The 13,337-nt window shown below is 35.8% G+C and overlaps 1 protein-coding gene across 1 annotated transcript in view; it reads right to left on the bottom strand.

Moving 5' to 3' along the window:
* RNF128 (ring finger protein 128) overlaps positions 1-13,337 on the bottom strand; it is a 64,712-nt gene that overhangs the window by 23,953 nt on the left and 27,422 nt on the right. The window contains exon 3 of the mRNA XM_037162210.2: positions 3,630-3,701. Within this exon, the coding sequence (XP_037018105.1) occupies positions 3,630-3,701 (72 nt within the window). The remainder of the gene's footprint in view (positions 1-3,629; positions 3,702-13,337) is intronic.

The following is a 13,337-nucleotide window of genomic DNA, read 5'->3' as shown; positions in this document are numbered from 1 at the left end:
TCCAAAAAAATCCAAAATGATGGAAGACTCCCAAACTCCTTTTATGAAGCCAGCATCATCCTAATTCCAAAACCAGATAGAGATACAAGAAAGAAAGAAAACTTCAGGTCAATATCACTGCTAAACATAGACTCTAAAATCCTCAACAAAATATTGGTAAACCGCATCCAACAATATATCCAAAAGATTATACACCATGACCAAGTGGGATTCATCCCAGGGATGCAAGGATGGTTCATCATTCGCAAATCAGTAAATGTAATACATCACATAAACAAAAGCAAAGACAAAAATCACATGATCCTATCAATGGACGTGGAAAAAGCCTTTGATAAGGTACAACACCCATTTATGATAAAAACACTCAGCAAAGTGGGAATAGAGGGAGCATTCCTCAATATAATAAAGGCCATATATGAGAGACCTACAGCCAACGTCATACTTAATGGAAAAAAACTAAAAGCTTTTCCACTAAGATCAGGAACAAGACAAGGATGTCCACTTTCACCACTTCTATTCAATATAATTTTGGAAGTTTTGGCCACAGCAATCAGGCAGGAAAAGGAAATAGAAGGCATCCAAATAGGAAAGGAGGAAACAAAACTGTGACTGTTTGCAGATGACATGATAGTGTACAAGGAAAATCCTAGAGACTCTACCAAAAAACTGCTCAAAGTAATTAATGAATTTGGCAAAACAGCAGGATAAAAAGTCAATATCCAGAAATCAAAGGCATTTTTGTATACTAACAATGAATCAGCAGAAGCAGAAATCAAGGAAAAAATCCCATTCGATATAGCAAAAAGAAAAATAATATATCTGGGAATAAACCTAACCAGGGAGGTAAAAGACCTGAATGCAGAAAACTACACAGCACTGAAGAAAGAAATCAGGGATGACACAAACAAATGGAAACATATACCTTGTTCATGGATTGGAAGAATTAACATCATCAAAATGTCCATACTACCCACAACAATTTATAGATTCAATGCAATACCTATTAAAGTACCAATGGCATATTTCACAGACATAGAACAAACACTTCAAAAATTTGTATGGTATCATAAACAAGCCCGAATAGCAGCTGCTCTTTTGAGAAAGAAGAACAAAGTAGGAGGGATCACAATACCTGATATCAAACTGTATTACAAAGCCACTGTAATCAAAACAGCCTGGTACTGGCATAAAAACAGGCATATAGACCAATGGAACAAAACAGAGAGCCCATAAATAAACCCAACTCTCTACAGTCAATTAATATTTGACAAAGGGGGCGGTAACATAAAATGGAGTAAAGATAGCCTCTTCAACAAATGGTGTTGGGAGAACTGGACAGCTATGTGCAAAAAAATGAAAGTTGAGTACCAACTTACACCATATACCAAAATAAATTCAAGGTGGATAAAAGAGTTAAATATAATCCGTGACACCATTAAAATCCTAGAGGACAACATTGGCAAGAAAATCTCAGATATTCCACACAGCAACATTTTTACTGATATGTCCCCTAGAGCAAGGAATATAAAGGAAAGAATAAACAAATGGGATCTCATCAAAATAAAAAGCTTCTGCATGGCTAAAGAAAACAGTATTAAATTAAAAAGACAAGCAACTGTATGGGAAAAAATGTTTTCCAATGATACCTCAGACAAAGGTTTAATGTCCAAAATATACAAAGAACTGACAAGACTCCATTCTAAGAAGATATCTAACTCAATTAAAAAATGGGAAAAGGACTTGAACAGACACTTCTCCAAAGAGGACATACAGAATATCCAGAGACACATGAAGAGATGCTCAATATCGTTAGCTATCAGAGAGATGCAAATTAAAACCACAATGAGATATCACTTTACACCAGTCAGGATGGCTATCATAAACAAAGCAACAAACAACAAATGTTGGAGAGGTTGTGGGGAAAAGGGGTCCTTAGTTCACTGTTGGTGGGATTGCAGACTGGTACAACCATTGTGGAAAACAGTATGGGATTTTCTCAGAAAGATAAAAATCGACCTGCCTTTTGACCCAGCAATTCCACTGCTAGGATTATACCCCAAGAATCCTAAAACATCAATTTCAAAGAACCTATGCACCACAATGTTCATAGCAGCACAATTTACAATAGCCAAGAGTTGGAAGCAACCTAGGTGCCTGTCAGTAAATGAATGGATCAAAAAATTCCATATACACAATGGAATTCTATGCAGCAGAAAGAAAGAAGGAGCTACTACCCTTTGCAACAACATGGATGGAACTGGAAAGCATTATGCTGAGTGAAATAGGCCAGGCATTGAAAGACAAATACCATATGATCTCACCTTTAACAGGAAGCTAAACAACAAAACAAGCAAACAGAATAAAAACAAAGACACTGAAATAGAGAACAAGTGGGCAGTGTCCAGAGGGGAGAGGGAAGGGAATTTAAGGGGGAAAAAGGGGAGGGATTTTGAGGAGCAAGTGTGAAAGACACAGGGATGAGGACTAGGGCGGAGGAAGTGGGAGGGAGGTGGGGAGATGGGACAGGGGGGCCGGGATGGGAGAAATAGACAAAAAAGTGTACTTGAAAAATAACTAAATAAAGTTAAAAAAAATAAAATAAAGTTAAAAATTATTTTTGGTTATTGTAGTTGTTTTTTTCCCCTCATAAGCTTAGACTCAACTTGTCAATTTCTACAAAAGATCCAGTAGGATGTTGACTGAAACTGCATTGAATCTATAGATTAGTTTGACAGGGGGATTGACATTTTGACAACAGTGAGTCTTCTGAGTCATGCACATATAGATATATCTCCATTTATCTAGTTCTTCCTTGATTTCTTTTTTTCCATGTTCTTGCAGTTTTAAGCATATAGATCTTGTACCTAGTTTATAAAATTTATAACTATTTAATTGTTTTGATGCTATTATAGATGGTATTTTTATTTCAATAACTTCTATAGATAGCTTTGATATACATTTTACACAGTGATGATATTTTTCAACTGTCCTAAATCTGAACCTGTTCAAGTAAAGGTATATCAAAGCACTGTATTAGCTTCCTGTTGTTGCTAAAACAAATTACTATTACTTAGTGGTTTAAAATAGCACAAATTTATTCCCTCATTGTCATGGAAATCATAATTTTAAAAATCAAAAAGTTGACAGGGCTATGCTCCTTCTGAAGGATTCAAGAGAGAATCCCTCCCTTCTCCTAGATTCTAGATGTTGTGTGCATTCCTTGGCTCATGGTGCCTTTCTGGTGTCACCCCAAACTCTTGCTTCCATTGTCATGCTTCCTACTGTACTATAGTGAAATCTCCCCCTTCCTCACTCTAACGTGATATTGATTATATTTAGGACCCACCTAGATAATCCAGAATAATCTCCCCACCTCAAAATCCTTAATTTAATCACATCTTCAAAGTTCCTTTTTGCCATATAAAGTAACATTCACGGGTTCCAGGGATTAGGACTTAGATAACTTTGAGGGCCATTTTTAGCATACTTCCAACACTGAATACATTTTTAAAAGTCAGTAAGATTTATAAATTCCAACCAAAAGACTACTTTGGAAGAATCCTTAGCTTTTACAATGGCCGGCTAAGTGTTACTTTAAAACACAAAGTATTTTCAAGTCACGAATATACCTTGTCTCCTTGTTTCAGTGTGCGTAGTTGAAGCCTTCCAATAGCTTTTTTAGCATCTGCCTTTAATTGTCTCTGTAATGAAAAATAGATATTAGAAAAACTATTTTTAAGAAAACACAATGATAAATTTAGAGATTAATAAATCTCTAATATTTATTCAGTTAAATAAATTTTTAAAATAGAAGATTTTAATCACCCCATTTTTGGAGTATAAGATGCACCCCCCTCCCCATTTGGGAGGAATGATGGTTGTTAATGCTGCTGCTGAGTTCTGTTTATGTTTACATTGGTGAAATATTGTTATTTATATTATTAAATATTTTACCACATTTTCTGCTTCAAAATTTTTTTTCCTATTTTCCCCTAAAACCTAGGTGTGTCTTATGGTCCCAAAAATACAGTAACCATAATAAATGTCCTATTTATCAGGCAGGATTTCTCAAATTACTAAAACTTTTCACTTTTTCCCTACCTTCTTAAATAGCATCTTTGGGCTGCAATGGTAAAGCTACATGTCCCTATTCCAAACGAATTCAGATGCTATGAATTTTCAAGACAATTTTCCTATTTTCAAGCTCAGAGAACCTTAAAAGTGTATCTTTTCCACTTTTAAAAATCATTTCTCACTTGGAAGTAGGTACACACAATTAAAATTCAATTGGACCTAAATTCAAAATATGATTTTGTTACTTATTAAATAAATAATCCTGGAGATGTCATTAATTCTTTGAGCTTGTTTACATATCTATAAAATGAGGATAATACCAATCCTTACAGTGTTATTTGGCATTATACTGTTTGTAATCACTACCGCCTTATAAGGAGGGTGGCTTCTGAAAGTGGTAGACCTGTTTTGTTCCCACTCAGCATTTACCTACATGAGTCTGGGCATGCAAAGGTGAGCCCCAGGCTCACATAGGGAATAAGAACTAAACTGTTTTACATAATTCAATCAGAACTGAAGTAGGGGTATGGAGGAAACCTGAGAGATGAAGGAAAGATAAGAAGAAAGTAAACAATAAACTGGCCAAAAGTAAAAAGTACCAGGTGGTATGAGCCATTCAGTGTTAATCTGAAGTTATTTGTGCTGCTGCAAAAATATATTCTCTTTCATTAAAATCTACTTTATGCACAAATACCTCAAGTAAATATACGTGTAAATCAAAGACAAGGCCAGGTGTCACAGCTGGATAGATGTTGTGTGGAATAGAGAGATAGCATGTGCAACATGTTACAATAAGCAATCTTCCTATTTTGAACTGCAAAATGAATAAACTTGGTAGAAATTCAGCAAAAAGTAGGCACTTAGAACCAGAGGTCACTGTGAGAAGGTAAACAGCTTCCTCATCCCCATATATGCACCTCTTATCCCCAGCAGGGAAACCCACATCTGACATCTAGGTTATGTGAAACTTAGAAATAATTTAAATAGTCTGTAGTATAATATCTGGCGTACAGTAGACACTTAATAAAAAGTGTTTTTAAAGATTTTATTTATTTGTTTTTAAACAGGGGAAGGGGAGGAGAAAGAGAGGGAGAGAAAGGTCAATGAGTGGTTGCCCCTCAAGTGCCCCCTAACTGGGGACCTGGCCTGCAACTCAGGCATGTACCCTGACTAGGAAATGAACCAGTGACTCTTTGGTTCGCAGACCAACACTTAATCCACTGAACCATACCACCCAGGGAAATAAAATGTTTTAAATGAAAATATAATGTACTACTCAAAAATATGTGTAACAGTTTCTTATGACACATTTTTATATATCTGTAGCAAATATATTTTAGAATGGAATAATCCATGAATGTAGGTATGTGAGCAAATTTGTTAACGCCCAAACCTACCTCCTATATCAGATATCATTTTGTGAAAGGTATTTGTCTTAATTCAAAAAGATTACTAGTCAAACTATTTCTTTGCTGTCACAGGAACAGCAGAAAATTCTGATTGTTACTTAATAGAAACAGTTAACAGGAAGGCCTAGTCTTCAGAAGGAAAGAAGTACTAATTGAGGCTCTCTTATTCTCACTTTGGGACTTAATTGTGAGTTAACTCATGTAACGCAGGAACTCCAAACCAGGGGATTGCACTTGTTATCATGATATTTTGTTAAAAAAACACCCAGAAGACCAGCAGATATGGACATGCTATGGACATGCTGTTTGTTACTCACTCTACCTGGAGTATACCAATGGTGGTGAATTGGTGCAAGAAGGACTACACCCTGCCTCCAGCACTGGTGCTATTTATAGGGTTAGGGAGGGAGGAAGGAGCAGCAGTTGCATGTGAAAATTCTACACTTTGTGATAAACACAGGAGCCTTGAGACACAGGGGCCTTGAGAGGGCTATGACATGCAGATACAGACTGTTTTCCTTGTCCTATGGCTGCTGGCCATGCAGCCACCTGTTCTCTGAGGTTCTGGAGGGGCCCTGTACTGAGTTAACCCACAACTCACAAGGAGAATTCTATGATGGCACTTTATCTTAAGCACAAATATTTTCCCTTCCATTTTGTTGCTTGAATCATAAATAAATAATAGAGTGACAATAAAAGGAACTACATTTAGGATCTTGAGAACTAGAAAAATTCTCAGAGATCACCTTGCCTGATATTTAATCTGATGTATCACAACTGAAGACCAAAGCGGAGGAACACCATGCTCAAAATCTCTGAGTTGTTAGTGTCAGTCCCACTGAAGACCAGAGTTAAGTCTTTCTTCCCAACATCAAGGCAGCCATCTTTTATCACTGTGGCTTGGAGCAGGAAGCTAGTATCACTTCTTCATGTTTATATAGTTATTTTATAATTAAAAAATATTTTTAACCTGGCTGGTGTAGCTCAGTGGATTGAGCACGGGCCTGCGAACCAGACAATCGTGGTTCGATTCCCAGTCAGGGCACATTCCTGGGTTGCAGGCCAGTTCCTTGCAGGCCAATTCCCAGCAGGGGACGCACGAAAGGCAACCATACATTGATGTTTCTCTCCCTCTCTCCTTCCCTTTCCCTCTAAAGATAAATAAATAAAATCTTTAAAAAATTTTATATCAGTTACTTCCTTTAATCTTCACAGCAACCTCCTGAAAGAGATACTACTCTCATTTTAAAGATGAGAAAATGGTGGTATGGAAAAAATAAAAAACAAAAACAAAATGAACAAACAAAAAATTTGTCCAAAAGGACATGCAGCCTCTAAATGATAAAGCTGATCCAGTAAGAAGAGTTCCAATAAGGAACTCTTCATATTCCAAGATCCTATTACAGGAACTCAAATATCTTTTGAAGTTTTTCCAACTCCTGGATTCTATGGTTTGTCAAATTGTTGCAAGTCCTTAAAGTGAACAATCAGTATGACCATGGGACCCTGGCCTAGAATTTCAAATGTCACTTTTTTCTTTTTATATAGCTCATGATCTTAAATATTTAGACACCAAAACTAGAAAAGTGTAGATGATAAATAAACCAAGAAGAGAAAATGGGAAAAGAAAAACATGTAGTTGATGAGCCTTTGACAATAATCTTACACTTTGTCTTTAGACTTATTTAAGTCTATATAGTGTGATTTCTTACTCCAAAATATTCAATTCAACACAACAGAAATGCCTGAATCTCGAATGTTAGTGCTTATCAATTTGTTAAGAATGAATGTTATATATATATTATATCCAATATTAATTGAAATTCATTTGAGGGACGGGATTAAAAGCAAGCTTTAAGTGTAATGTCCAAGTCTATGCCAATGAGAAGAGAAGTTGCATTAATATGAATGCTAATATAAAGTGGGAGACACAAAAATACAGGGCAAACACCAAGATGCCAAAAGATTCCAAGCAGGGAACTTGATTATAAAGAATTTATAAAAGATTTGCAACCAGCACACTAGAAATCAATGTTTAACAAAGCAACCCTAGAATAAAAAATCCTTTAAAAGAAAACTTGGATATTTCCAGTTAGCTACTCCTGAGCTTTTACAAAAAAAGAGTACATTTATCTAAATATAGATGTGAGCCATGTGATTTAGTTAAGAAACACAAACTGTATTTTTGGAGCTTGAATGAAATTCACTTGCAAAACTGTCATTATTACTTTAAATATTTCACTATTGCTCTAATAGTAAGAGATGCCAAGATACATTTATTACTATAAAAAGTGAAATATAACTTGTAAGGTAGGAACAGGACAGGGATATCTGCTTTCACCATTCTGATTAAAGATAATTCTAGAAGTCTTAGCCGCAAAAATCAGATAAGAAGAAAAAATAAAAGGCATATAAACTGGGAAGGAAGAAGTAAAAATGTCATTATCTGCAGATAACATGATATTATACATAGAAAACTCTAAAGGCTCCATCAAAAAACTACTTGATTTAATAAATAAATTCAGCAAAGTAGCCCAGGCTGGTGTAGCTCAGTGGATTGAGCGCGGGCCTGCGACCCAGACAATCGCGGTTTGAGTCCTGGTCAGGGTGCATGCCAGGGTTGCAGGCCGGTTCCCTGCAGGCCAGTTTCCAGCAGGGGTGGCACAAAAGGCAACCATACATTGATGTTTCTCTCCCTCTCTCCTTCCCTTCCCCTCTAAAGATAAATAAATAAAATTAAAAAAAAATTCAGCAAAGTAGCAGGATACAAAATTAATACCCACAAGTGGGTGGCACTTTTATACACTAATAATGAACTCCCAGAGACAAAAACTAAGAAAACAATCTCATTTACCATTACAACAAAAAGAAAAAATAAGGAACCAAGGAATAAAGTTAACCAGGGGGTAAAAAACCTATATTAAAAAAACTTAGGACACTGAGGAAATAGAAGAAAACATAAACAAGTAGAAGCATATACTGGGTTCATGGACTGGGATAATTGACATCACTCAAATGTTCATACTACCAAATGATATATTCAAAGAAATTACTGAAATATTACAATGGCATATTTCACAGCTCTAGAACAAATATCCCCAAAATTAATATGGAACCAAAAAAGACCCCAAATAGCTTCAGCAATCTTGAGAAAGAAGAACAAAGTTGGAGGGTTCACAATGCCAGGTACTATAGTATACTAAAACTATATTAAACTAAACTATACTAAAAAGTAACTGTAATTAAAACAGCCAGGTACTGGCAAAGGAACATGCAGATGGATCAATGGAATAGAACGGAGAATTCAGAAACCAACCCATGCTTTTATGGTCAATTAATATTTGATAGAGGAGGCACCGGCATACAATGGAGTCTCTTTAATACATGATGTTGGTAAAATTGGACAGGTTCATGCAAAAAATGCAACTAAACCACCAACTTACACCATACACAACAATTAACTCAAAATCAACACAGGACTTGAATGTAAGTTGGGGAACTATAAAAGTCCTAGAAGGAAACATAGGCAGTAAAATCTCAGACATATCTTAAAGCAATATTTTGGTTAAAATTTCTCCTAGGGCAAGGGAAACACAGGGAAAAAAAGGGAATACATCAAACTAAAAAGCTTCTTTTTAGAAGCAAAAGAAACCATAATCAAAATGGAAAGGGAGCCCGCTATATGGGAGAACATATTCTCTAATGATACATTTGATAAATTGTTAACTTCCAAAATATATAAGTAGCTTATACAACTCAACACCAGGAAGACAAACAAGTCAATTAAAAATAATGAGCAAAGGACCTGAATAGACACTTCCCCAAAGAGGATATACAAATGGCCAATAGACATATGAAAAAAATGCTCAATGCCACCAATCAGAGAGATGCAAATTAAAAATCACATTGAGGTATCACTTCACACCTACTGGAATGGCTTCCATCAATAAATCAACAAGTGTGGTAAGGATGTAGAAAAAAGAAATCTTAGTGCACTGCTTGCAGGAATACAGACTGGTGCAGTCACTGTGGAAAACAGTATGTACTTTCCTCAAAAAACTAAAAATAGTACTGCCTTTAGACCCAGCAGTTCCACTTCTGGGAATATATCCTAAGCATCCCAAAACACCAATCAGAAAGAATATATGCACCCTTATGTTTATAGCAGTGTTATTTACAATAGCCAAGATCTGGAAATGCCGTAAATGCCCATCAGTGGATGACTGAATAAAAAACTGTGGTACATTTTCACAATAGAACACCATGTAGCTATAGAGAAGAAAGAACTCTTACCCTTTGTGACAGCATGGATGGACCTGGAGATCATTATGCTAAGCAAAATAAGCCAGTCAAAGAAAGACACGTACCATATAATGTCACTCATATGTGGAATTTAATGAACAAAATAAACTAATGAATGAAATCATCAGAGACATGGATACATAGAACAGACTGATAGATATCAGATGGGAGGGGTTGGGGTGACTGAAAGAGATTAGTCAAAGAATATATATACATATATGCATAGCCCATGGACCCAGACAACAATGTGGTGATGGTTTGGGGGTGGGGGTTCAGTGGAGGGGGGCAAAAGTGGGGGGAAGTGGCTATATCTGTAATAATGTCAACAATAAAAAATATAAAAAAAACATATATGAGAAGAATATTAAGACCAAGTAGTCTATATTACATATATTGTTTGGATGATATTAAGTCAAACTTCTGGGTACTCAAATATGCCTCAACATTTAAATACAATATGCCCCCAAACTGTAATTTATATATTATTCCTTAAAAAGAACTTCAAGAATGTATATACTTTGTTACAGAACTTACAATGGACATTTTTTCAATGCCTCTCCATCATATCAGAATATCCTCCTACCCTATAAATTCCTATAGGACATTATTTCTACTTCTTATCATATTCTGCAATTCTATTATTCATGTCTTTCTCTTCTACTAGATCAGACGTGTCGAACTCATTTTCACCAGGGTCCCCATGAGCCTCACAGTTGCCTTCAAAGGGTCAAATGTAATTTTAGGACTGTATAAACATAAGTACTCCTGAACAGTTAAGCAAGAGCTCAGCACTATTGCTGGGTAGAAACAAGGTGCCAGGCTGGATAAAACAATGTGGAGGGTGAGATTCAGTGCACAGGCCTTGTGTTTGCCACCTGTGTACTAGATTGTAAGGAATGGGCCTTAATCATTTTTAAAAAAACCCCATAGTGTCTAGTCATTGCTCAAAGGTTAGCTTCTGAATTTAGGAAATTAAAATAGATTTTCTCATTTAAGTCAGTTTTACTTATTAAATGTCTCTACTCCACTAAATTTGGGGAAAAAAAGGTTTAGAGAACATGTATTGGGCTCCTACAACATGTCAGGTTCAATACTAATCTTAGTGTCATCTTTTTAAAAATTTATTTATTGAGTTTAGAGAGAGAGGAAGGGGAGGGAGGTGGGAAGGGAGGGAGGAAAAGAGGGAGATTTGTTGCTCCACTTATTTACGCATTAATTGGTTGATTTTTGTATGTGCTCTGACCAGGGATTGATCCTGCAACCTTGGCATATTGGGAGGATGCTTTAATCAACTGAACTACTCAACTAGGGCAAACTTAGTGTCATCTGTCTAATCATTAACAACCTTATGGAACAGGCATTTTAATATCCAAGTTTTATAGACAAGAAAAGGTTCACAAGCTTGACTAAAGTCCACGCAACTGGTTAGTTGCAGAACTGTGACTCAATTCAACCCCAGGTTCTAATGAGCTTTAAAGCCCATGATCTCTTCACTATAGTGCACTGCTTCCACTGTGCAACAGCACAGAGGCTTTTAAAAGGCTTCACATTCCTTATGAAGAAGATAAATACAAGAAAAAAAAAAGAAATCTGAAAGTCGGCTATTAACCAATCTTCAAATCCTTCCTAAATTTGCTACTCACTGAGATTTGGGGAACTCTTATAAAAAAGTATATCATACCAACAGACTTCTCCTCTCCTCTCCCATCCTGAGAGATACCCGGTGTAAGAATGTTTGGCAGTAGAATTAAAGATTGGTTGAAAGAAAGAAACTTGGTTGTTGTCCAATTTTGTAAAACTGAAGCCTAATGTCATTATTTTAGCTATTCAAAGGCTGTGACTGCTCTAGTCACTGAAGAATCTTAGCTATGTGGTATTTTTGGTTTTGAGTAGGACTTTATTTGGGATAAAATGATATTCTGCCTAGTTCATTTATGTATTTATATCCAATTAAGTAAAATAAATGTTTCAGTCTGGTGATTTGTCAGCCTGTTTTATGTCTCAAGGTGTTCAGCTTTTAGCTTACATGAAACCCACATGAATAACACTAGGGATGTAGTTAAACCTAATTACTTGATAGGAGGCAGGGCCTGCAAAAGCAAGAAAGGAGGGTGAATGTAAGCAAACTAGATTTTCCTGCACTTAAGCCACCAATATTTAAACAAAGATTTTCATTAAAAATTTGGCTCAAAATTTATAAAACAATTCTTAAAATGAAAAATTATAGTAAGAAGATTGTTTCCCTCATATATATATTTTAGTAAACAAAATCAATGTATAAATCATGTGCCTGTTTAGATCTGTAAGAACTGAAAGATAAATTTTTTCAATAAAAAGTTATGCATAGTATTTGAGTGAAGTATTCCTAAAGGAAAGAGGAGGTACAGGCTATATAATAGCTTCATATAAGTCTCTAGAATTCCCAAGATGGAGCTGAACAGGAGTACAGACCACTCACATGCAGGTAATCACTGTGAACAGTGTGAGGAAATGCACTGTCAGAAAAAGCAGTGAGAAAAAGGGGATTTCAACCCAGTAGAGAGGATACGGTTCAGGTTATAGCATTTGTCTAAGAAAAACTAGCAAAACCTTTATAATATAAATACAAAATTAAAATAAATATATAAAAGTCCTGAGACCTACAGTAGCTTCCTATGAGAAAGTCAAAGACTATAAAACTAGATCCTACTCAAAAATTTGTTTAATCTGCTCTGCTTATATAAGAGCCAAAATAATGGTTTTATAAAAGTTACTAATTTTGAAATATAGACAGAAGCAGATACATGCATACGAACACACCCAACATGAATGTGTATAGTATATTGATACATGTACACAGACAGCTGATAAATCTTCCAATTAATTTTACATACCAGCAGAGAAAACTTAATGTAACCAGAAATAGTGCAGCTATTTTTGGTCATGCTTTAAGTTCAAGGACAAATTTTAAGATAATGTAGCTTAGTTTTTTCTTGTCTGAGACCACACAGAAGCACTCTTTCTTTGGCAGTGGACTACAAGGCCATGTGTGGTACATCTCTGCTTAGGGAGCCTATCTGAGTCTCAGAGTCTGAGGTTCATATGGGGTGTCTGGTCACTAGGTAATTCTGCTAGTTTCTGGTCATGCTACTGAAAATGATTCCAACAATGAATCCAGATGCATGCCATCAATCTTGATTGTGTCAAGCAACCTTGACAAGCTGTTGTTACAACAGGGTCCATTGCTCTAGTTGTCTATAACAAAATCATGTCACCAACATAATGAACACTTTGAGTGTCACATCTCTGGGGTTGGCCAAGGGCCAATGATCCATTTGCTCATGATTTGCAAGGAGTAAGCAATTATATCTACTGTGTTATCTCTCCTCACAATCCATCCTCATGTACTAGGTCAAGATCTTTTAAACAACACAGTAGTCATAGTTATTGTGGGCTATTACAGTTACTACAGCATTTATATATGTTACAGTAAGAACAAGATAAGCATATATAATACTTTAAAAAGCAACAAAGGGTAAAAATAGGTTCAAAGAAACAATTCTTCCAGTTTAT

The sequence above is a fragment of the Artibeus jamaicensis genome, unplaced genomic scaffold (genome assembly GCF_021234435.1).
Source record: "Artibeus jamaicensis isolate MK-2021 breed Jamaican fruit bat unplaced genomic scaffold, CSHL_Jam_final scaffold_461, whole genome shotgun sequence".
NCBI lineage: Eukaryota > Metazoa > Chordata > Mammalia > Chiroptera > Phyllostomidae > Artibeus > Artibeus jamaicensis.
Note: the sequence above shows the minus strand (reverse complement) of the source record. Positions and strands in the feature narration are given on the sequence as shown.